The sequence below is a fragment of the Thalia democratica genome, chromosome 4 (assembly GCF_965202585.1).
Source record: "Thalia democratica chromosome 4, ktThaDemo2.hap1.1, whole genome shotgun sequence".
NCBI lineage: Eukaryota > Metazoa > Chordata > Thaliacea > Salpida > Salpidae > Thalia > Thalia democratica.
The window spans coordinates 74,647,099-74,668,449 of NC_139168.1; the positions used below are offsets into that span (position 1 = coordinate 74,647,099).

General features: G+C 28.6%; 1 protein-coding gene across 4 annotated transcripts in view; it reads left to right on the plus strand.

Moving 5' to 3' along the window:
* The window catches only part of LOC145835118 (E3 ubiquitin-protein ligase TRIP12-like), a 60,984-nt gene extending 42,621 nt beyond the window's left edge, over positions 1 to 18,363 (plus strand). For 2 of the 4 annotated variants that reach the window (XM_082942663.1, XM_082942666.1), the window contains 31 exons: positions 347 to 640; positions 1,270 to 1,386; positions 1,794 to 1,911; positions 2,237 to 2,339; positions 3,504 to 3,653; positions 4,159 to 4,319; positions 5,222 to 5,322; positions 5,652 to 5,788; positions 6,055 to 6,187; positions 6,976 to 7,178; positions 8,681 to 8,875; positions 9,289 to 9,399; positions 9,606 to 9,803; positions 10,032 to 10,227; positions 10,501 to 10,800; positions 11,124 to 11,287; positions 11,625 to 11,727; positions 11,999 to 12,173; positions 12,556 to 12,647; positions 12,831 to 12,919; positions 13,154 to 13,331; positions 13,523 to 13,673; positions 13,938 to 14,064; positions 14,360 to 14,483; positions 14,756 to 14,954; positions 15,242 to 15,414; positions 15,761 to 15,934; positions 16,302 to 16,499; positions 16,724 to 16,837; positions 17,261 to 17,459; positions 17,774 to 18,363. In XM_082942663.1, coding sequence (XP_082798789.1) covers positions 347 to 640; positions 1,270 to 1,386; positions 1,794 to 1,911; positions 2,237 to 2,339; positions 3,504 to 3,653; positions 4,159 to 4,319; positions 5,222 to 5,322; positions 5,652 to 5,788; positions 6,055 to 6,187; positions 6,976 to 7,178; positions 8,681 to 8,875; positions 9,289 to 9,399; positions 9,606 to 9,803; positions 10,032 to 10,227; positions 10,501 to 10,800; positions 11,124 to 11,287; positions 11,625 to 11,727; positions 11,999 to 12,173; positions 12,556 to 12,647; positions 12,831 to 12,919; positions 13,154 to 13,331; positions 13,523 to 13,673; positions 13,938 to 14,064; positions 14,360 to 14,483; positions 14,756 to 14,954; positions 15,242 to 15,414; positions 15,761 to 15,934; positions 16,302 to 16,499; positions 16,724 to 16,837; positions 17,261 to 17,459; positions 17,774 to 17,961 — 4,965 coding nt within the window. In that variant the 3' untranslated portion in view covers positions 17,962 to 18,363. Of the gene's footprint in view, positions 1 to 346; positions 641 to 1,269; positions 1,387 to 1,793; positions 1,912 to 2,236; positions 2,340 to 3,503; positions 3,654 to 4,158; positions 4,320 to 5,221; positions 5,323 to 5,651; positions 5,789 to 6,054; positions 6,188 to 6,975; positions 7,179 to 8,680; positions 8,876 to 9,288; positions 9,400 to 9,605; positions 9,804 to 10,031; positions 10,228 to 10,500; positions 10,801 to 11,123; positions 11,288 to 11,624; positions 11,728 to 11,998; positions 12,174 to 12,555; positions 12,648 to 12,830; positions 12,920 to 13,153; positions 13,332 to 13,522; positions 13,674 to 13,937; positions 14,065 to 14,359; positions 14,484 to 14,755; positions 14,955 to 15,241; positions 15,415 to 15,760; positions 15,947 to 16,301; positions 16,500 to 16,723; positions 16,838 to 17,260; positions 17,460 to 17,773 lie in introns of all 4 variants that reach the window. The other 2 variants (XM_082942664.1, XM_082942665.1) reach the window with 2 other exon arrangements.
* Positions 18,364 to 21,351: the final 2,988 nt, after the last annotated feature.

The following is a 21,351-nucleotide window of genomic DNA, read 5'->3' on the forward strand; positions in this document are numbered from 1 at the left end:
TCTCAATTGAATCACTTTACAGGTGTCCAGCGCCAACTACATCGACGTGGCTATAAACAATAATAACTATAAAAAACTTCTAATTTAGTTATTAAAAACCTTTATTAAATTTTCTCAGAATCATTTTAATTGGAAAACATACATAAGAGAACATAACATAATTCTCAATTGAATCACTTTACAGGTGTCCAGCGCCAACTACATCGACGTGGCTATAAACAATAATAACTATAAAAAACTTCTAATTTAGTTATTAAAAACCTTTATTAAATTTTCTCAGAATCATTTTAATTGGAAAACATACATAAGAGAACATAACATAATTCTCAATTGAATCACTTTACAGGTGTCTAGCGCCAACTACATCGACGTGGCGGAGCAGGCGGTGAACGCTTTGGAGCACTTCAAGGCGAACCACTCGGCGCAGATGCTGGAAAAGGACGGGTTCAACCTGTGCCTGAAGCTCACCGACTTCATGTTCGGCACAAACAAGCTCAAGACGCTCAAGATAGCGGCAAAGTGCGCGGGAACGAGCCTCCCAGCGCCGAGCAGCAGGAGCAACCAGAGCACCAAGGTGCAGGAGTTCGGCAGGTTCTTCGAGCCGAGCATCATGGGGCTGGTGAACCAGCTCAACTGTGACGTAAGAATTGTTTTTATTTGCAAACAAATTATTTTTATTATTCATATTAATTATTATTAATTCTTAAAGTATTTAAAAATAGTTGAACTTTTATGTTATATGGTAGCATAATTTGTATAAAAAAGAAGGATACAGGTAAACTGTTACATTGTCTGTCCAAAGATAAGAACTACAAATTAGTTATGCACATACACGCATTTACATAAATTTTTAATAGTAAGGCTGTTTAGTTATTCAATGTACTTCCATTCAGAGAAAATACCTTTTACAAGAAATTTTACAGTAAATGCGACCAAGTAAAATGTCACATACATGTTAAAACGTAAGAAATTTTCTCTATAAAATTTCGGATTAAAACGCATGTAATCTGATTTGTGTTTCCAAAAAAAATGTGAAGTTTATTTCTCCTAAACCCTATAGATAGTCCATAAATTAAAAACATTTTTCATAAACAGAATTTTAGTACATATTTTATGACAATTCACAAGTTCGATATGAAATTTATATAAACAACAATTAAAACTTATTATTGATGAAGTTATTAAACATAAGCTTAATTTTGAATAAGTTAAATAATGTTTTGAGTAAATAAGTCAATTATGATGTTAATGTTCAAATTTTATGAACAGGACGGCAAAGTGCTCGAAGTGATTTGCGAATGCTTGTCGAACATTGTTGAAAGGTACAAATCCGATGTGGAGACTCTGAAAAAATTGGGAGAATACAATTTGCTGCAAAAATATCAGGTTGTTACAAGTGTTAAAAATTAGATAAAATTAAAACATTTTTGGTTAATTGAAAAGTTTCAGGTATTTTCTTCATATACCTTGAAACGAACAAACATTTTTTATGACATTTTCAACTCTTTGAAATATAAACATTTATACAAATTTAACAGAACCTTCTATATATAATGCATTTTTTCATGAGACACTGTTATAAATAATATTTATAATTTGTTGCAGTAATATCAGGTCATTGTTAAAATTTTTAATTTGATAAAATTAAAACATTTAATTGAACAGTCTTTTTCGTCAAATACCATGAAATGAATAAACATTTTTATACATGTCATTTTAACACATGGAAAAATGATAATTTATAATTTTTTTTTGACGCTGTTATGTATAATATGTAATTTAAATTACAACAGACGCTGCTAGTAATCCAGCCATCGCCGGTAGACAGCAACCATTTCGTGATGGTCATCAAAACAATGTGCCAAATAATAACCACTTGCCCGCAACTGTCATCGCAACTGGTCCAAAATAGTCAGTTTACTGATATATGTGTTATGTTATTTTATCATGAATTTTAACCCCTCGCCCTAAACTGACTTACAATTAGTTTAACTATTAATAAGTCATTTGGCAAATATATTGAAATGTTCAATGAAATCTTATTGATTTAGTGAATGCTAAAGGCTAAAATACTTTTGTAAAGCTAGTTAATAACTTAAAACGTTCTTACTTTTGAGGTTAAAAAACTAAAATGTCGTTGTCTAAATTAAAGCAATTTAGAAAAAAACAACACTAAAAAATAATAAAGAATGTTTTATTTTTGAATTGATAGTCATTTGTTAATATATATTTTCAGATATAACAGACACATTGCAACAATTGTTATGTGGAAGCAGCGATAGTACAAATATTTTACCAAGAAACCCGCTTCAAATGAACCAAATTACTGCTCTTATTAGGTTGGTATTAGTTTTTTGTTAACTAAGAATAGTCAGTAGTAACCTACCTTTTGCGTAGAAATATACTTTCGATGTCTAATTAATTTAATTTTAATTGTTACCTAATATATAGAAATTGTCAACCTGCCAAATACATGAAAAAATTTATTTAAATAGTGTTGGTATGAAACTTTGGTTTATGTGTTTGTTATAAAGTAAATCTACAGTGATAATATTTGAGATTTCAAACTAATCTACTATTTGCAATCTATTATTATTATTTTAAATCTTCTTTAAGGTATTTTTAAAAGTTATAAGCTCAGCTTTAATGTTAACTTCTCTGGGGAATTTTCAAATCAATAAAATCCAAAAACACATATTGAAAAATACCAAATCCATTAAACTACCTACTAAAAAACGTTTATATTAAATTTACCAAGTAAAAACGGAAATTATTTCAAGTTTTATAGTCATTTCCTTAACAAAGTTGAAAATAAAATTCTTTTTTAGTATAAAATATATAAAATTCTTTTTATATTTTAAATGTCACGAAAATGTGCGAAACCAAAGTATTGCTCGGTGATTTATTTGTCGTTCCAAAATTACACTGAATTTGATGAATATTTTAAGAAATGTTACTAAATTAAACGAATCTGATTTCGTTGAATAAAAAAAAATCACTAAAATTTATCAAGTAAAATTTCACGAAATCAAGTGTATTGCGATAAATTTGTAAAAGTTTTTTTTAATTTTTATTATGAAACAGTTATAAAGATAGTACTGGGGAAGTACATATGAATTTTTACGTACTCTTGTTTTATACTCTAAATTTTTGCACGCTTTCACAAAATAATTGATTTATTTTTCTTGTCACGGTTGTTTGAAATTTGCTGCTCTTTTTAAAGTTCCGCTTGTCTTTATAATTAACATCATCTGAAAAAAAAATAGTACCTATGTTTCGTGTAAATTTAAAGAAAAATAAAATTTAAGGTTAAAAAACTTTTAATTTTAAAATACTTTAATGAACTAATTTTATTTAATTAAAAAAACTCAAATTTTTGATTTCCAAACACAAAAATTACACTTTTTTTTACAAGGAATTACTTATGAAACTTAATACTTAGATTGTCGTAGTAGCAAAAAATTAAATTAAACAATAATAATTAATAATAAATTATCTAACAGGGAATTACTGCCACCACTGCCGTCTTCATACAAACTATTTGAAATTGATCAACTTATCAACGGTGTGAATCCTGCAAACAATAACAACAAAAATATCTGGCAATGGCAAGATAATGATGAATGGGTCAACTACAACCAAGAACATTCACAGTTAGTTAAAAAATAGTAAATTTTTATAATTTTTTGATAATTCTTTTTTTAACTGATTCGTTATATGGAAATTTTAACGTAAAGTTTTGTATACTCAAGGTTGAAAAAAAACCTGGAATTTGATAATTAGGCTAGAAAATCTAGAATTTAAGAAATATTAAAAAAAATGGAAAAACCTGGAATTTTAAACAACTTTTACATGTTAAGTAGTAAAATTTTGATTTGATGCAAAAACCCTACAACATATATAAAAAACATTATACATTATAAATTATTTTTATTAAAGACACATCTAAAGTAGCTTTTCAATGTTTTTATACTAATTAACAGTTTTTCACCTTAAACTTAACTTAATATTAAAAGTAGACCCAAAAATGTGTATTATTAAAAACCTGCAGGAAGTTAAAGAAACCTGAAAAAAATTGCCAAAACAAATTCCGCTGCATTTTTAGCAAAAATTAAACTGTAATTATTGAGTTGAATTCAAATGTTTATTTCCAACCAGGATAATAGAACAGAGCCGGCAGGGCGGGAGCAACTCTGTGGTGCTGACCATCCACGGTCAGAGGTACACCGTCGACTTCAAGCAGATGACGCAGACCAACAACAGCTCCAAGTTCGTCAGGAATGTCAGGAAGGGCGCCAACCTAACTCCCAAGAATAACGGTTTGTTTTAATAATAGTGTAGTTTAGTGTATTTTAAAAGATAAAAAAATTATATCAACCTAACTCTCAAGAATAACGGTGTGTTATTTATTTGTTTTTGTATAAAATATTAAAGATTGGGCTTATTTAAAGTGTCATCTCAGTAAAATTAATTTCATAAAAATAATGAAATTATTTTTTTGCGAGTTAAAGTATTAATTAAGGTTTGTTCCAATCTCACTCCCAAGAATAACGGTTTGTAAAAATACAGTCTTATTTCAGAAAAAAAGTATAATTTAAAGTAATCTTGCTCCTAAAAATAATGGTTTCTAGAAATATAAAAATCTAGTTAATTTCAGAGATTAAAGGTTTTATGTTAAAAAATTTAATTTAAAGTAATTTCTAAGAGTTATAAATTTGATAATCAACATTGTTATACTTGAGATTTACCACTGCAGTCTATTCAGATTATTATTATTTAATGATTAAAATCTAAAAAGAAGGTTTAAAATAATTTAGTTTTATACTACCTTGTAGTATCAGTGTAAAATTTTGTTGTGAGTCATGAGTTTTAATTATATATGCCAGTCTCGAATTTTTTATTATTAATTTGCCATGAAACTTTGAAATAGTAGTTAGCATGAGTTTCATGTAATTTATGATACAAATCAATTTTCAATCGTCTCAAGGTCAATGTAATTTTGTAAATCAATACGAAATTCGTGTTTACCTTGTCTATTTTTAAATCAAATCGATTTTTTCCACCAAAACAAATCCTATCTTTTAATTGTACTTTTTTGATTTGTTAAGGTTAAATAAATTTAGTTGTGTTATACTTAATGAGATTTAATACAATCTAAAATTCAAAAATTTTAAATCACACAAGAAGTAAAATTATAATTGAAATTATTTTATTTATACAGGAAATGAAGTCAGAAAAATCACTTGCAAAGAAGATTTGAATGATGATGAAGTTAAAAATGTCGAAAAACTCATCATATCCCTCTACAATCTTGTCTTCGAGGTTTGTATATTAATAAAAAGCCTATAAGTTCCTTTATAAGCTCAAACAAAATGTTTGTTAACGTAAAAATTAATTCTTCATTTTTCAACTAAGTTTTCTTTAGTATATACATGTGGTCTTTAAAAACTTCTACAAAAAATTATTTACAAGAACTGTAGCAATAAATTAAAATGTTTCTAATTTAAAGTAATTTTTCAATGTTTTAATTTTTTTTCAATTAAGTTTTTGCTAGTGTGTTTATAAGGTCACTGATTCAAACGTCTTTTTCAACTAAATTCTACTGATTTTAATATAGTCTTTAAAATTTTTAAATTTATTATTTATTTCAGATTTTCAGCGCATCTGCAGGCTCGCCAGGCGTGAGGTTGAATTGTTTGACAACAATCAAAAAAATGTTCTATTACGGACAAATTGAAACATTATCCGAAGTTCTCTTCAACCAGAAAAATCTCAAGGATTTGTCCAGGTATATTTGATTGAAAGTTACAAAAGATTATCATAATTTTCATAAACCAATAAGGTTGAAACGCTTTCAGATATTAGTATATAAATAGTTTTTTTTTTCTTTAAAGTCTATTTTGAAATCATAAGTAAAAATGTATCATTAAAATAAGTTTCAATTTTCATAACTAGTTAATTTTTTTGATGTGTTTTTTGGAAATTTTATGTTGATAATTATCATAATCATTACGTTAAAAACCGTGTTTTCACAAGAATTTTATTTCCAAACAGCAACATTAAATCCATGCTGTCCGGTAGCAATTTGGATGCAATCGTAGCTTCACTTCAAATTTCGAATCTATTGATGAACAGAATGCCAGCACAGTTTGAAGATTCTTTCCAGAGACAGGGTGTCGTGTATCAGGTATTTGTTTATAATTTGTTAAACTGTAATAAGTGTCAAAATAAGGTTTATTATACTGTAATTTAACAAGTGTATTCTTTTACCTTTTAGAGACAAGGTGTTGTTTATCGGTTTTTTGCTTGTTTATTTGAAAGTAATGCAGTTAAGTGAAATAAGCTGTGAAGTATAAGTTTAACAAATTAATTAAACCATCTAAATTATCTATAACACCTAAAATCAATAATATTTTGATTTGGTGGCTCTTGTTTTTAATTTTCACAACAAAAGCTCAATAAGTTTACCCTTGGGGTAGGAATAAAGTTTTCATTTGGAAATCAATAGGGTCAAACAGGTGTTGTTTTTGCAGTTTGTAAGTACGTATAAGGCCAATATTTAAAAATTGAAGATCAATAGCATTCGATATAAATAACTTAAAATATTTAAGGTCAATTTTTTTTTTGCGAAAATAACTATTTGAGTATTGTATAGTTCTAAAGCATAAACATTAAAACTTCTTTGATAAATCTCAATTATTATGATATCATCCAATACAATATTTTAACAACTTAATTTAAATATTATGACATATATAGAATTATTTAAATGTTTAAAATTTAAAAGCGCAAACAGTTCGTCAATAAAGAAACTGTAAACACAGCTTGCTCAGATAACAATGATAACACTTTTTCCTTCATTGAAAAATATCTTCCTTACATTTGTTTATCACATAATTATACCAAGTGAATCAATATAATTTAGCATTGGTATGAGATCATCCAATGTAATATCTGACCACCACGTTATTTCAGATAGCGAAATTGTTGGAAGCGGACAACAAGGTGGTCGGGGAGAACAGCACCCCGGCCCAGCCCAGCACGAGCTCATCGGACCATGACGGCGACTTCCCGCCGAGCTTCATGTCCATGATGGACTTTCCCGCCACTCTCGACGCCAACGACTCGTTCAGGGACTTCATCAAGATGATGGGCGGCGGGCCTTCGATGTTCACAAAGTGAGTTTTGTTTGTTAGAGGAAAAGATAATTCATATAAATTTTTTTGATATTTTACAAAAACTTGTGTGAACTAACAATTCAAGCTGAAAACTTTCTTTACCTCTTATTTTTAGATTTCTATATTTAAAATTGCTTTATAAAGGTGAAATTAATTTGATTCAATATGACGTATTTCAACTTAAATAATAAAATTCTCATTTTGCTTTATGTTAAAATATAAATAAGTTAGTTTTACCTACAATGACTATAAGCTCTAATGAGACTAGACAGCTGAAAAATTAATTTGGACAAACGCTTTCAAGTATTGATTTAGTTTTATTGAATTATAAGTAGGTGAACTGAGTTTAAATCGTTTTGACCTACTAAATTTTCAAGTTAAATTTTGATTTGACCTAGATTTAATTTAAAATACTTACAATCGTCCACAAAAAACTGGTTTAATTCTAGTTTTTTACAAAAGGGATTTTGTTAATAGTAAAAAGTTAAATATTTCATTAAAAAAATATAATCAAAATAAACAGAAAGACAAGCAAGCTTGTGCTCAGTTTAACAATCACAAATTTAATTACTACACAGAAGTTAAGTAAATGTATTATTTATTTCAAGATTAAGTTCAAACATGAATACATAATATATAACAATACTAATAAAAGCTTGTTCAAAATGTTTTCCAAATCGCGTGCCAATTAAACGTCGCACCCGCAATTAAATTGTACGAAGCTTGACAATAAAATTTTATAAAACTTGTATGACAACATAATTAAATGTTATGTCATACATATGTTTTTAAATGTTGTTTTGTTTTAAATGTTCTCATGTTTTTTGAATGATTTTTTAAAAATGTTTGTTAATTATTATATAATTATACCTCAGGTCATGTACTAGTCATTTATGTTAAATTATTTTGTATGTTTTTTGACTGTTTTTAAAAACTATCTGTTAACTTACTAAAAACAGTTTAAAATTTTTAAAGAGTTTGTTAAGGTTTTTACTAATCATGATAAAATGCAATAAAAGTTCTTTTTTTTCTACCAAATAGAGAAAAGAAGTCGTCCAAGAAAGCGCCTGTGCCAATGGGTCGAAGGTATTAGTAAATATTGAAAATATAAATAATCTAAATAAAAGTGGATACTAAATTTAAACCAAGTTAACATTTGAGTTAATACAACTAAGTTATGTAAAGCTTGTATGACTACATCATTTATGTGTCTTTCAATGGTTATAAATTAATTTGCTAAACAATGTTCTTTGTTTTTTTACGCATAACTTACAATACAGAAACTTTTTTATTGCTGTTAAGGTTTATATATATTTTTAATAAATTTAAAAACGAAATAAAACTTCTTTTTTTCTACCAAATAGAAAACAGAAACCGTCGACGAAAGCGAAAGTACCAAAAGATCCGAGGTATTTATCATCATTAAATACCATATGATAAAATGCTACATATAAACCAAGTATATATAAAAATCAGTACTAAATTAATATTTTTTTTTGCAGAAAAGTGCGAGCGACCAGCACAGCGCAAATTCCTAAAGATCCGAACCAATCATCATCCAAGAAATCTTCTAGCAAGAAATCAACTTCAAGCACATCAACCGCTTCAACCAGCAGTTCTTCCAAGTCTGCAGCTGCCAGTGCTTCCAAGTCCTCAACATCTACCAGTATGGCTTCCAAGGCAATTCCAATTGTCAAGTTAGTTAAATTATTTGATTAAAATTAAATATATATCTATATGAAAATTACGGATTTTTTAATCATAAATGAGTTCTTTTTGCTCGGCAAAAACTCGAAATTCAACTTTATGTATAATAATTTTGCACTTATTGCTGTTTAACGTGTTTGTACAACCATTAGCACACAGAAAGATTTTACCTAAAACATATAACCTTAAAAGTAACTGATGTTTTTAGTTTTTTCTAGGTATTTGCACATTTTAATCTTTTAAAATCTTTTATTCTGCAAACAAAATTCAGACCTTTAACTTAAATCTTTTTCAACTTTCTCCTTTAACTTGCATCATAATTTAGCACTTACAAAATTGCAACTTAACATTAATGTACATTTAGAAGCATACAGAACGCTTTTAAAAACTGGAACATTTTCAGGAAATCCAGTTCCAGGGGCAAGTTGAAAACATCTAAGTCTCAGCAGTCCACTTCGGCTCCCAGTGCCAGCACAAGTGGTACTTCACAGAAATCCGCTCAAGCTTCTACTAGGTATTTAAATCCATTAAATTTGATGTTGCTTAAATTTTAAAATGCTCAATACAAGGAGCAATTTTTTCAAAACATTTTTTGCTTACAATTTTCCACAATAATGAATAACTTAAATCTTAGCAATGTCTTAAAATTAAAAAAACATTAAATGAAGTAATGACATAACAAACTTAATGATTAAATATCTACTATTATCTTCCACACAGCAAATCGCAAGCGTCATCTTCCAGCAAGCAATCGACTTCGGCCGGCGAAACGGACAAGTCTATTTTGCACCGCTTCACCAAAATGTCGAAATCCGATCAGCTGCACAAGAAATTGATGTCGATGAAGAAACAGTTCGGGTTCTCTTCGAGCAGCTCCAATAGCAACAAGGTCGTCGTTGCCAGGCATTTCGAAACTGAGTGAGTTATTATTTTCAAACATTTTTTAATTATCTATTGAAATTAGTTATATTATTTAACTCAAGCATATCAATTAATTATAATGCATTAAAACATTTTACCTTAATTCAAGGAGCTTTTAAAACTTTTTAATTAATTTTTAGGTTCGGTTAATTCCTGTTCACCAATTTTTTCAATCTCTTAAATAGTATATTTATATATCTCAACAATAATTTTTCCCTTTTCCAGTCGCAAGGTAAAGAAGTGGATTCGCGATCAGGCGTCGGAATTCCTCAACAATTTCTTCCCCTCGGCCAACCCCAACAAACCACAGCAAGATTTTGCGTCACAGCAGGAGAACGATGACGTTGTCATGACGTCACCGCACGAAACTTCGACGCTGCAGAAGCTCACCGACGTCGCAAACAAAATCAGCAACAGTCAGGTAAAATTCAGTAATTAAAAAAAAAAATAATTTAATAGTGTATAAAATGTTAAATATAATGATGGTTTTGTTATAGATATTCAAAAAAGTAGTTGTAGATAATTAATAAGTAAATTAACCTTAAGAGATTCAACAATTTAAGCTAATTTTTTTTTTTTTAATCTACTTTTATACAACAAAAACAAACTATAAAAATGACCAAAGATTTTAATTAAAAAATATTTTACGCAAGCTTTAAATTACTTGAAATTTATTAGTTAATATTTATTCCAGACTCTCGAAGAACTGTCGGCTTCTCTGACGTCGTTCCGCGACCTGATCACCTCCAACCGCGACGCCTCCCCCTTCGAGCTGCACCAGTCGCGCGTCATGACGTCACTCACGCGTTGCCTCACCGACCCCGCTCACGTCACGCCCGGCCGGGTGACGTCATCATCAAAAGTGGCGACGCGGTCGAGGAGCGTGGAGAAGATGGAGGTCGATGACGTCAACAATGACAAGAGGGTTGTGACGTCACAGATCGAGCAGCACCAGCGGCTGAGGTGCTTCCTCAACGTTTTCGCCGGATTGCCCGTTCGTATTTATTTTGTTTTTATGTTTAATTTGATCCTTAAATCAAGTAAAGTTTGTTTTTTGAAAGCTTTATCAATTCAACCTATTTCAAGCTTCCATTTATATTGTTTTTCGTCTTAAAATATTCACTTAAATAACTAAATTTTGTCAAATTTTGACAGCCTTATTTTTAATATATATATATATATATATAGATAGATATTTTTAGATACTTTAAAAACATATTTTTCTTGTAACAAAAAGTTAGTAAATCTTACAAAGAAAGTTTACCTAAAGATACTTAATCTAACAGACATCCTAAACATAATCAATATTTTTTGCAGATGGAATATCTTGCCAAAGACCGGATCGAAATAACCGAGCTGAAGGATTCCGAGGAAAGTTTGAGGCACAAACTGCTGGGATTCGTGAGAAAGTTGACGGAATGCGTGGATCAGAGCGAACAGCTGCCGGTCAAACACAACGATGTACTCGCCGTTGGTAACAGGTATTTAGTTGTTTGTTTTATTTAAAATATGTACAATTAAAATTAAGTTTTTGAGGTACATATTTATTCTCAGTAAAGATATGTTTTTATCTGGTGTTTGAAAAAAAATATTCTTTTTAATTTGTTAAAAATTTTTTTATATTATTTTAACCCACCTAAAATAAGTCTATGAGATACATATTTATTTTTAGTTAAGTTACAGTTTTAGTAAGATATCTTAAAAATATTTTTAAACATGCCACAGAGTTTTAAATACAAGTTGAGTCTTAATTTTATTTAATAATTCTCAAACTGGTTGAATTAAACTTTTTTTTCTATCCATAAGTCAATTTCACAGATCCGAAGTATTGGGGTACCTGACGACAAAACAAATGACGTTGCAGTTGAAAAGACACCCCGATTCGCCGAACATCAAACAGTGGGGCGGTCACCCTGTCAGGGTTGGTATTATTTGAATATTTAGATACTATAATAAGTAAGTAATCATTTGAATAGTTTTAAAACTGTTTAAATTTTTTACAAATTAAAGTTTTTGAAGAATTTTCCTAAACTATTTGTTGCCATTAACAGTTTCTAGAATTCTAAAAAATATTAAAAAAAATAGATCAAAAATTTTTTTATTAAACTAAACAAAACTTAAACAAACTGCTTCCTAAATACTTAAATATATGTTTTTGAAAATCACAAATAAAAATATTTTATTTTTAATAGGTTGACCCGCTTTCAACGATGTCGGTGATCGAAAAGTACCTTTTGGAGCGCAACTACCACTTCACCACCACGTCGTCGTCTGCTGCGTCGCAGAATGACGTCATAATGAGCTCCGACGACGATGATGACGTCAGCAGTGATGAACCGGAATCCGAGATCGAAGATACCAGCGATCGTTAGTTTTAATATTTTAATATATTATTAATTGTTTTAAAAAAAGAGTTAATGAACTTTCTTTGATTTTAAAAACTAATTAAAATTATATACAACATTATTTATCTGCAATGTTTTTGTTTTTTTGATTTACTCTCTAATGTAGGACAATTGATACTTATGAAAATTTAAAGAATTGTTAATATAGTAAAGTAAACTGATATTTTACAGTTATCTAAAAACTATGTATGAATTTTAAAGTATAATAAAGTTTTTGTTGGTCATTTTATTGAATTTGCAAACACTAAAAAGCAATAACAAAATGAGAGAATAGAAAAGTTTGAAGTCACTCAAGCGTATAATGAGAGAGTAGAGAAAGTAACACTGAATAATATTATTTACAGGCTCCACGACGTCTAGCGCCAACAGTGGCGAGTTCAAGCTTCAGCTTTACATTGGAAACAATCTCATTTCTCCTAAATCCACAATTTACCAGGTTAACAATATAAAATAACTACAAATAAATAAACTAAAATAGTTTGCTTAAAAATATGCAGAAGTTTGGTTTAATTATAATAAAAAATTAATTCTGTTTAATCATCTGGATTATGAGCAGTTATTTAAAACAAATATATATAACAATGAAAGTATATTATTAAATTGATTTTCTAATGAACAGTCGGTGAAAGAATATTCAAAGAACGGAGCTTTCAGCAAACAATCAGCCGAATCAAATCAGGCTTTCTGGTCATCAGCTCACACTGTTTTGTATGTTTTATTTATTTGATTGAAAGTTAAGTTATTTATAAATGACTTTTATTAACTTACTTGCAAATATGGTATTGTCAAAGGTTATAAAAATTTGATTTGTCTAGTGACTTCTTTATAGCTCAATAGAGTAATTTACAAATTACAATGATTATAAAGTTACGAGTATGTTTATATTTAATTTATACAAGGTAAATGCAAGATAAATACTTATAGCATTTATTTAACTAACAGGTACAAGCAAATACCAGTTGAAAAAGAAAAGAAGAAGTTGAAAGCAGCAAACAAACAGAAAACATTTTCATTTGCAACCGGCAAACTAAAGTGGCAACCGACCCTCATAAATAAATATTTGCAACAAAATAATAATGAAAATATGGACAGCTCACTCAAAGACGATGATTCACTTGAGGTAAATTGATTATTTAGTTTGAAAAAAAACTATACTTTTGTATATAAAGTTATGTATACCTTTTAATCAATTTTTTTAAAGTCATAGTCTCTAAAATGCTTAAAATTCAAATTTATCTTCAATATAGCCAACGTAGCTATAAAATTTAAAATTTCTCAAAAGTTTTTAAACAAATGTTAATATGCAAACAGACTTTGAACTTATTGAAAGTGATATACGGACTTTCGAAGCACTGGTACATGCTGTACAGTCCGACTTCCAACATCAACACCAGTCCATTGGTTTCATTGGACGAGTTTCAAGTCGGTAAATTGGCTGCCAAGTGCCAGCGTCAAGTACAAGGTAATAAATACATTTTTATAAATTGCATAATTATATATATAGGGTATCAACATTATTAAAATTACTACAGCTGTAAAATAAATAAATTTAAAAAAACAAACCTTATACTAGAAATGCTTAAATTTTTATAACCTGATGTTTTTAAAAGTATTATTTTAATATATTATTAATTCTCTCAACTATAACTCAGTTTAGTATATAAGTAATAAAAAATCAAAATTTAAACATTATTTTAACAATTTTAATATCTTCAAATAAATACAGACCCACTGATGATAGTAACGGGATCTGTGCCGTCATGGGTGAATGACCTCGCATCCACTTATCCTTTCACATTGCCCTTCAACACAAGAACACAAATATTCAGAGTACTCGCCATGGACAGAGAAAGGTTATAAGATGATAATAATAATGATATAATATATAAAGTATTAAGCTTTTTATACAGCGTTAAGTTTTAAATTTGTTTCAAATTAGTAGAAAGAATTCAAAGCAAATTAGTTTTAAATTCAACAGCTATTTGGTGGTTTATGAAATAAACTGTTTAGTTAAATATATTTTATATTTATATCATTAAATATATATTTGCTTTTGGTGAAAATATGCTTGATTATATAACATGAGCTATAACTTAAAAATATAAAAATTTTCGTGACACAAATAATTCAACAATAATTAATTCACAGAGCAATTCACTACCTGATAGACAGCGGTAAGATGAACGAACTGAATAACAAAAACGAACAATCCAGTTCTGTTTCCACACACAGGGGTGACAGATTCAAAAATTCAAAACTTGAAAAGAAAAAGGTTGGTATTAAATACATATGTTCAATATAATTTTAATTTAGACATAAATTTCAAATTGAATTTAAATAAATATTGTTCTGCAAAAATTTATCGAACTAAATAGAAAACATTATTTTAACAAAAATATTCTCATTTACAATATTCCAAATAAAAAACGACCAAAAATCATGAAAGTCTTTAAGATAAAGTTTTAATTACAATATCTTCTACTAATAAAAACATTCAAAACATTTTAAAATGTGTTATTAATAATATTTTTTCTCTCACTACAGTTCACAGTGGACAGAAGCCAGCTGCTGAGTGAGGCGATGAAAATAATGCAGGAGCACTCGCACAAGAAGCCACTCATCGAAGTGGAGTACCTGAACGAGTCGGGAACCGGGAAGGGCCCCATCCAGGAGTTCTACACCCTCGTTTCCAAGCAACTGCACAGGCAGGACCTTGAAATGTGGAGGTGTGACAACTTTGAAGGTTCGTTTGAAAGTTGAATATGTCTTTAATTGGCCAATTAAATTTTAGTTCAATTAATTTTATTACCGGAGTAAACACTTTTTAAAACTAAACATATGATAAATAAAAACTTGTCTCAAATTTTTAAATGTTAGAAAATAATCTTTAAGGATTTTCTTAGTTTTTTTTTAGTTTTTTTTTATATTCCCATCTTCAACCACTGAAATGTTCTCAATATTTCTTAACTTTAAAACCCTAAAACTTAAGTATAAAATACAATTTTTTAAACCAATTAAAATAAATAACAGCATCTTCGTCATCGATGAAAGACTCCGAAGTGGAAGTTCAGAACGCCGATGAGCACAAGTACGTACATTCTCAAACCGGGTTATTCCCCAACGTTGAGAACTCTAAGAAGAATTTGGATAAGTTCACCTTTCTCGGCAAGCTCATGGCCAAATCGCTCATGGATAACCGACTTGTTAGTAATTAATTAAAATTTTAAATGTTATAATATTTTGAATTGTTATAATGTTATTTAAATATAAGTACAAAGAATATCAAATTTTTGATTGGTTTCTACTCCAAAATCTAGTAACTTTTGTTATTTTGAATTATTCAAATTAACAGTTTTATAAAAAGATTTTAATTTCAGTTTTATAAAAAATCTCATTAAATTGGTTTGTTTTAAAAAATCTAAAAAAATAACGTTATTTGAAATTGCTCAAAACTTTGATTTTTAAACATTGGTTTAAAACATAACCTAGTATATAATAGTTAACAAATAAACAAACAATTATATATACTAAATTTAACAATCATAACAGTTGGACATCCAGTTGTCGCCGATCTTCTACAAATGGCTGCTGGACTCGCAGTGCGGAATCTGCTGGCAGGACTTCCAGCAGGTGGACGTTGACTTCAGCAGGACCTTCAACAAACTCGTCCAGATCCTCCACAACAACCAGATGGTTCACAAGTCAGACATTTCCATGGAACCCGTTAGTAGCAATGTTCGTTTTTACTTTGTTTTTTTTTTATAGAATTATATTAGTTTGAATTTAGTTCGCTGGATCTGTCTTAAATAAGCCAAATATTTGAGTTTATTTATTTTTCTTGATTTAAAACATAGGTGTTTATAGTAGTATTTAACCTTAAAATGACTATCTATTTTTATTTATATAATTAAGTATATCAATAACCTATGAATGTAAAGTCCACTTTTTTATTTAAATGCTCAGTTTCATTTTAGTTAAGTTAAAAAGATTCTAGTTTCTTGAAAAAAAGCCAACATTTAAACATAAAAAAAGTTAAAAAGAATACTGGAGTTAATGTTTTTTCTTTTGTATTTTTCTTTCGACACGTTAGAGTCAAAAGAAAAGGCGTTACACTAAGAAACAAAAGAAAACTTGCAAGGTTTCCGAGGACCTGCTCATAGACGGGTGCGAGATAAAGGACCTGATGCTGGACTTCCAGATCACCAACTCGAAGGGGCAGTCCATTGAGATGTGCAAGAACGGAAAGAACATCAACGTTTCGCTGGACAACCTCGATAAATACATCAATGTGAGTTTAGCTTGATTAAATTCATTATTAATAAATATCAATTCTCAAGTTAAAAAAATAACTTTAAAAAGTTTCTTATCTAGTAGATTTTCTTGAAGTCGATTAATAACTGTTCAGGTTTGTTATGCAGATATGTACTTAAGAATAATAAATAAATATTGTAAAAAAATTACTCTTTAAATGTTCTTAAATCTTGATAGATAATCATTATTATTAATTTCTAGTTGTTGAGTTACTGGACGCTGCACGAAGGCATCAAACATCAAATGGAAGCTGTTAAGAGTGGATTCAATTCAGTGTTGCCCCTGAACAAATTGAACTACTTCTACCCCGATGAAGTGAGTTGAAACTATCAATTAGTTATCTGAATTAAAAAATATAAAATTATAAGAGTTATAAATTTTTTATAACTTTTAACTTATGAAGTATCAACGCAAATTAACAAATTTTATTGTTAAAAAATATTATTTAAGTTGACTAAGTTAAGTGTTTTATTTGAAAATAATTCTCCATAATTTACACTGGAGCATATTGAACAGTTTTATTTAAATTTCAATAATATTACATTTGATGTAACTACACTACAATTTTTAGATATATTTAAACACTATAATAAACAAAAAGCAAATAAACTTTTCATTTAATTACTCACTTAAAATTAGATTTGAACTGTGTAATCTAAATGATATAATTATAATAATTCAAAATATTTTTAACTTGCTAAAGCAACACTAATAAACAAACACCAAATAATTTAACAGTTGGACTACATAATGTGCGGTGAGCGGTACAGGAAGTGGAAGTTGGAGGAGATCAGCAACAGCTGCGTAATGGGGCACGGATATACGAGGAACGACGAATCGGTGCAGAACCTGTTCAAGCTTCTCACAACCTTCAACTTGAAGGAGCAGAGGGACTTCCTGCAGTTCGTCACCGGTTGCCCCACCCTTCCCATTGGAGGTATTTGTTTTTAAATAAGTTTTATTTTACTAAATTACATAGTAGTAATTAAATTTTTTTGAAAATAATGATGAAAAATTTTAACCGTTATTCAAATATTTGGTTTATTAAAAAAATGTCATGTACGTTTTTCATTAAAAAAAAATTAAACTGGAACAATATTTTAAAAGCAGTGATCAATGATTTATTTGTTACAACTAATTAAAAGGTCTTTGTTGTCACTTATTAGAGTTTAATTTATATATATTTTTTGCAATTTTTTATATGTGAGGTTAATATAAAATTTATCCTTAATATATCAAACAATTATTCAGGTCTGGCAGCGTTATCCCCCCGACTGACGATAGTGAGAAAGACTTGCGACGTGGAAGACAGCTACCTTCCGTCGGTGATGACCTGCGTCAACTATCTCAAGCTCCCCAACTACTCTAATATGCAGGTGCTCGCCAAGCAGCTCAAGACCGCCATGAGGGAGGGCCAGCAGGCTTTCCTGCTGTCTTAGTGACGTCATAATAGTGACGTAATAAGAAAAAAGTGGAATTTCAAAATTTAGTTAATTTTTCTTCATTTCACCTTGTGAGACAGTTTCCAATTAGAAATTTTTTCTTCACTCTTTGAAAAAGTGCATAGGATTTTTTAATAAAAGTACAAACTTTTTTATCCTCTTTTATACAGTGATTGTTTTTCTCTTAATTTTGTGCCTGTTACCAAAAATAACTTTCAGGATCACACATTTTATACATGTATACGTAAAGTCTTTGAAAAATATATAAGTTGATTTTATGTGAACTTTTTTATCTTTGAATTTTTTTTTTTTGTGTTCTTTTAAGTTTCATTGGCATTTTTGTGCACAGCAAGACTTTTCCGATGTTTTATATTTCGTTGGAATAAACTTGCTACTAGTATAAAATTATGTGTTTATATTATTTATGACTGATTATTTTAATTCAAATAGAAGTGTGATAAAAAACCATCTACTAAAAACTCTAATCATAAATCTCTTACCAGCGACTTAAACTTAAGCAATGTGCAAAAACATGATTTGTTTATAAGCAAGCTTCACTTTATTTACATTGTCACCCCTTTATCGAAAAACTTCCTGTCGAAAAAAAAAGTCAAAGAAAACTAAGTTTCAAATCTCTCCATCAATTCTTATACTTCGACTTTTTTTAACATTTCAAACCCCAATATATCTTTGAATGAATTGTGTAGTTCTCAATATAGAACCGTTTATCCATTGTAAAAAAGTTGTTGCCTTCTTACTGCCAAAAGTTTCAAAATCACCCATTTCTGCCCCTTACTAATTATTGCACCTCCGCTTATGGCCCACATTAGGAAACACTGAATTCTATTAGCTGTCATGGACCATGTTAAAAATCAGTAAACAATTTTAAAAGATAAAATTTACTTATAAGTAATATTTCACCGTATGAAATTATTTTTACGTTGCAAGTTGTGTTTGATTTAATATATTTTTCATTCATTTTGTTTAGGCTAAGTTTATAGTCGGTAAACTTCAATTTGAATCTAAAAAATATTTAACTACTGTGAAAGAATAAATAAATAATTATTATTCCTTTATGCCCAGTGTCCACTTCAATACCAAGAAAGACCAATAAGACATTGAAATTAAAAATATTGTCAGTTATAGTAAAAAATCTATAAAGACGTTTAAAATTTTAGTTCTTAAAATAAAATTATCTACATCAATAAAGTCAAGAAACAACTTGATATAAAAAACTTTGATAAGTTAAACTTTCTATTTTTATAAGAGAATAATTTGTGTATGGGTAGGATATGTAGCTTTATCTAGAAGTTATGTTACTTTATGTTACACTCTTCCTAACATTTCTGGAATATATAGTGTAAAATTCTAACTTTTCTTTGATAGGTCATTTATGCGTGTTTGCGGGCCGCAATTTACCTTTCGCGCACATTTTGTCTTGCCGATCTAATAAAATTCGCAGGCTGCACCCATACACTATCATAAACTTTATATATCTTAAATAAAATTCCTTCAACTTCATTAAATTTATTGTTTTGACAAAACTAAGGTGTTGAGTTAACCCTTAAATAAACCTAATAATGATTTTTTTAAGATAAAATATTTAGTAAAATACTGTCTAAGGATTCTTTAAATTGTTTTGTTTGAAGTGGATAAAATTAAATTCCTGTTTTTTTATATTTAATGAAAACAAAGTATTGTTGATAGTAAATTGAAATATTTATTACAGAATAATTACTTGAAAGTTAATAAACGTTTTCACAGTGAAACTAAAAATTATTTTAAATACTTAGCCCATAAACATTTCCATCTGAAGTTTAATTTAGTTTTATAACACTGTTCAACGGACCCCATATTATACATGAAGTACAATTGTTTAGGTAGTTGTTATATGTCGAGATTTTTTATGTGCTGCTGAAATACGATGACAATTTCTGATCCTCATAAGAAATAAGTTTGAATAACGACTAACTACAGCAATTTTCCTCATGAGTAAACATATTGAACCGATCTTAAATATAACTCAAACTTATTTAGTTTAGAAATGTTAAGAATTAGCTATAAGAAGTGCATTACATAAAATGATCTCTGAAATTTGCAAGCCTGATAGACTAAAAATTTCGGGTTAAACTATTGAGCTCTACTTAGTTGTAGAGCAGGGGTCGGCAGCCTTATGTAACTTGCGGGCCGATTTTCTTTAGAAAAGTTTCTTGCGGGCCGCACTATTTAGAAAAACACCTTTGAGGGCCGCATTTATTTCAAAAAAATTCTAGCAACCAGTATAAAAATATTATTTAACATCAAAAATATGATAAATAATTTAGAGCACTAATAAAGAATATTTTTTGAATTAATAGCTTAATTGTAAGTTTTAATTACAAAATCTTTAATCTCTATTGTTTTTAAAATGTATATTTATGGCTGAAAAGGAGCTCGCGGGCCGCAAATTTTGACTTTAAGGGCCGCGTTTGAACCGCAGTTTGCCGACCCCTGCTGTAGAGCATTTGTACTAATATTTAAAGTAAAGCCCTTGCACTTTTTAAAATCTTAAACAGAAATGTTTGTTATTATTACAAATAGTATTGTAAATTACTTATTATTTTATGATAAATTATTAATTTTTTACATGGAACATTTTCTACAATTATATTTAACATTGTTTATGCTGATTGCAAACAAGGTTTATCAATGTTTAGAAAAAAAATAATTTATGTTTAAGAATTAGAAAAATACAATCTCTTTTTGTATAGTTTATTCTAAAACAAATGGTAAGTCGCTGGCAAGATACTTATAACTGATTCCCTGCTTAAATACAAACTGTTTAAACATTACGAAGTTACTAAACTTTAACTTAAGAAAAAATATTAAATACAAACACAAAATAAAGTTTTGCTTTTTATCAAAGAACATTAAACAACAACAATAAATAAAAAATAAGTATTTAACACAAAAAGGCACATAATTTGATTACAAAATTGCAGCTAAATTGAACAGTAAAAAAAAAATATTATTAGTATTTTATTATATTTTTATTGCGCAATGTTGAACTCAGGCATCAAAATCTGAGCCACTGAGAACACACAAGAAGAAAAAAGTAAAATAAGTACATAATATTTTACATGTTATACAACACAGTATGAGTATAAATTATTTTCAACAGTTTAAAAGAAAAAACAAACATAAAAATGTCAAACATACTAAAACATAAAGAACTAAATAAAAAATATATACTTTTATTTAAGCTAGTTATAGTTTTACAACTCTACTTCTTTTTGAGCTACAACTCCAATATATAAATAACATTTGCAAAACAAAAAATAACATTGGTTATAATATCACATAAATTTCAATTACCATGCAAAAAGAAAATAAATTTTTGGGAATTTT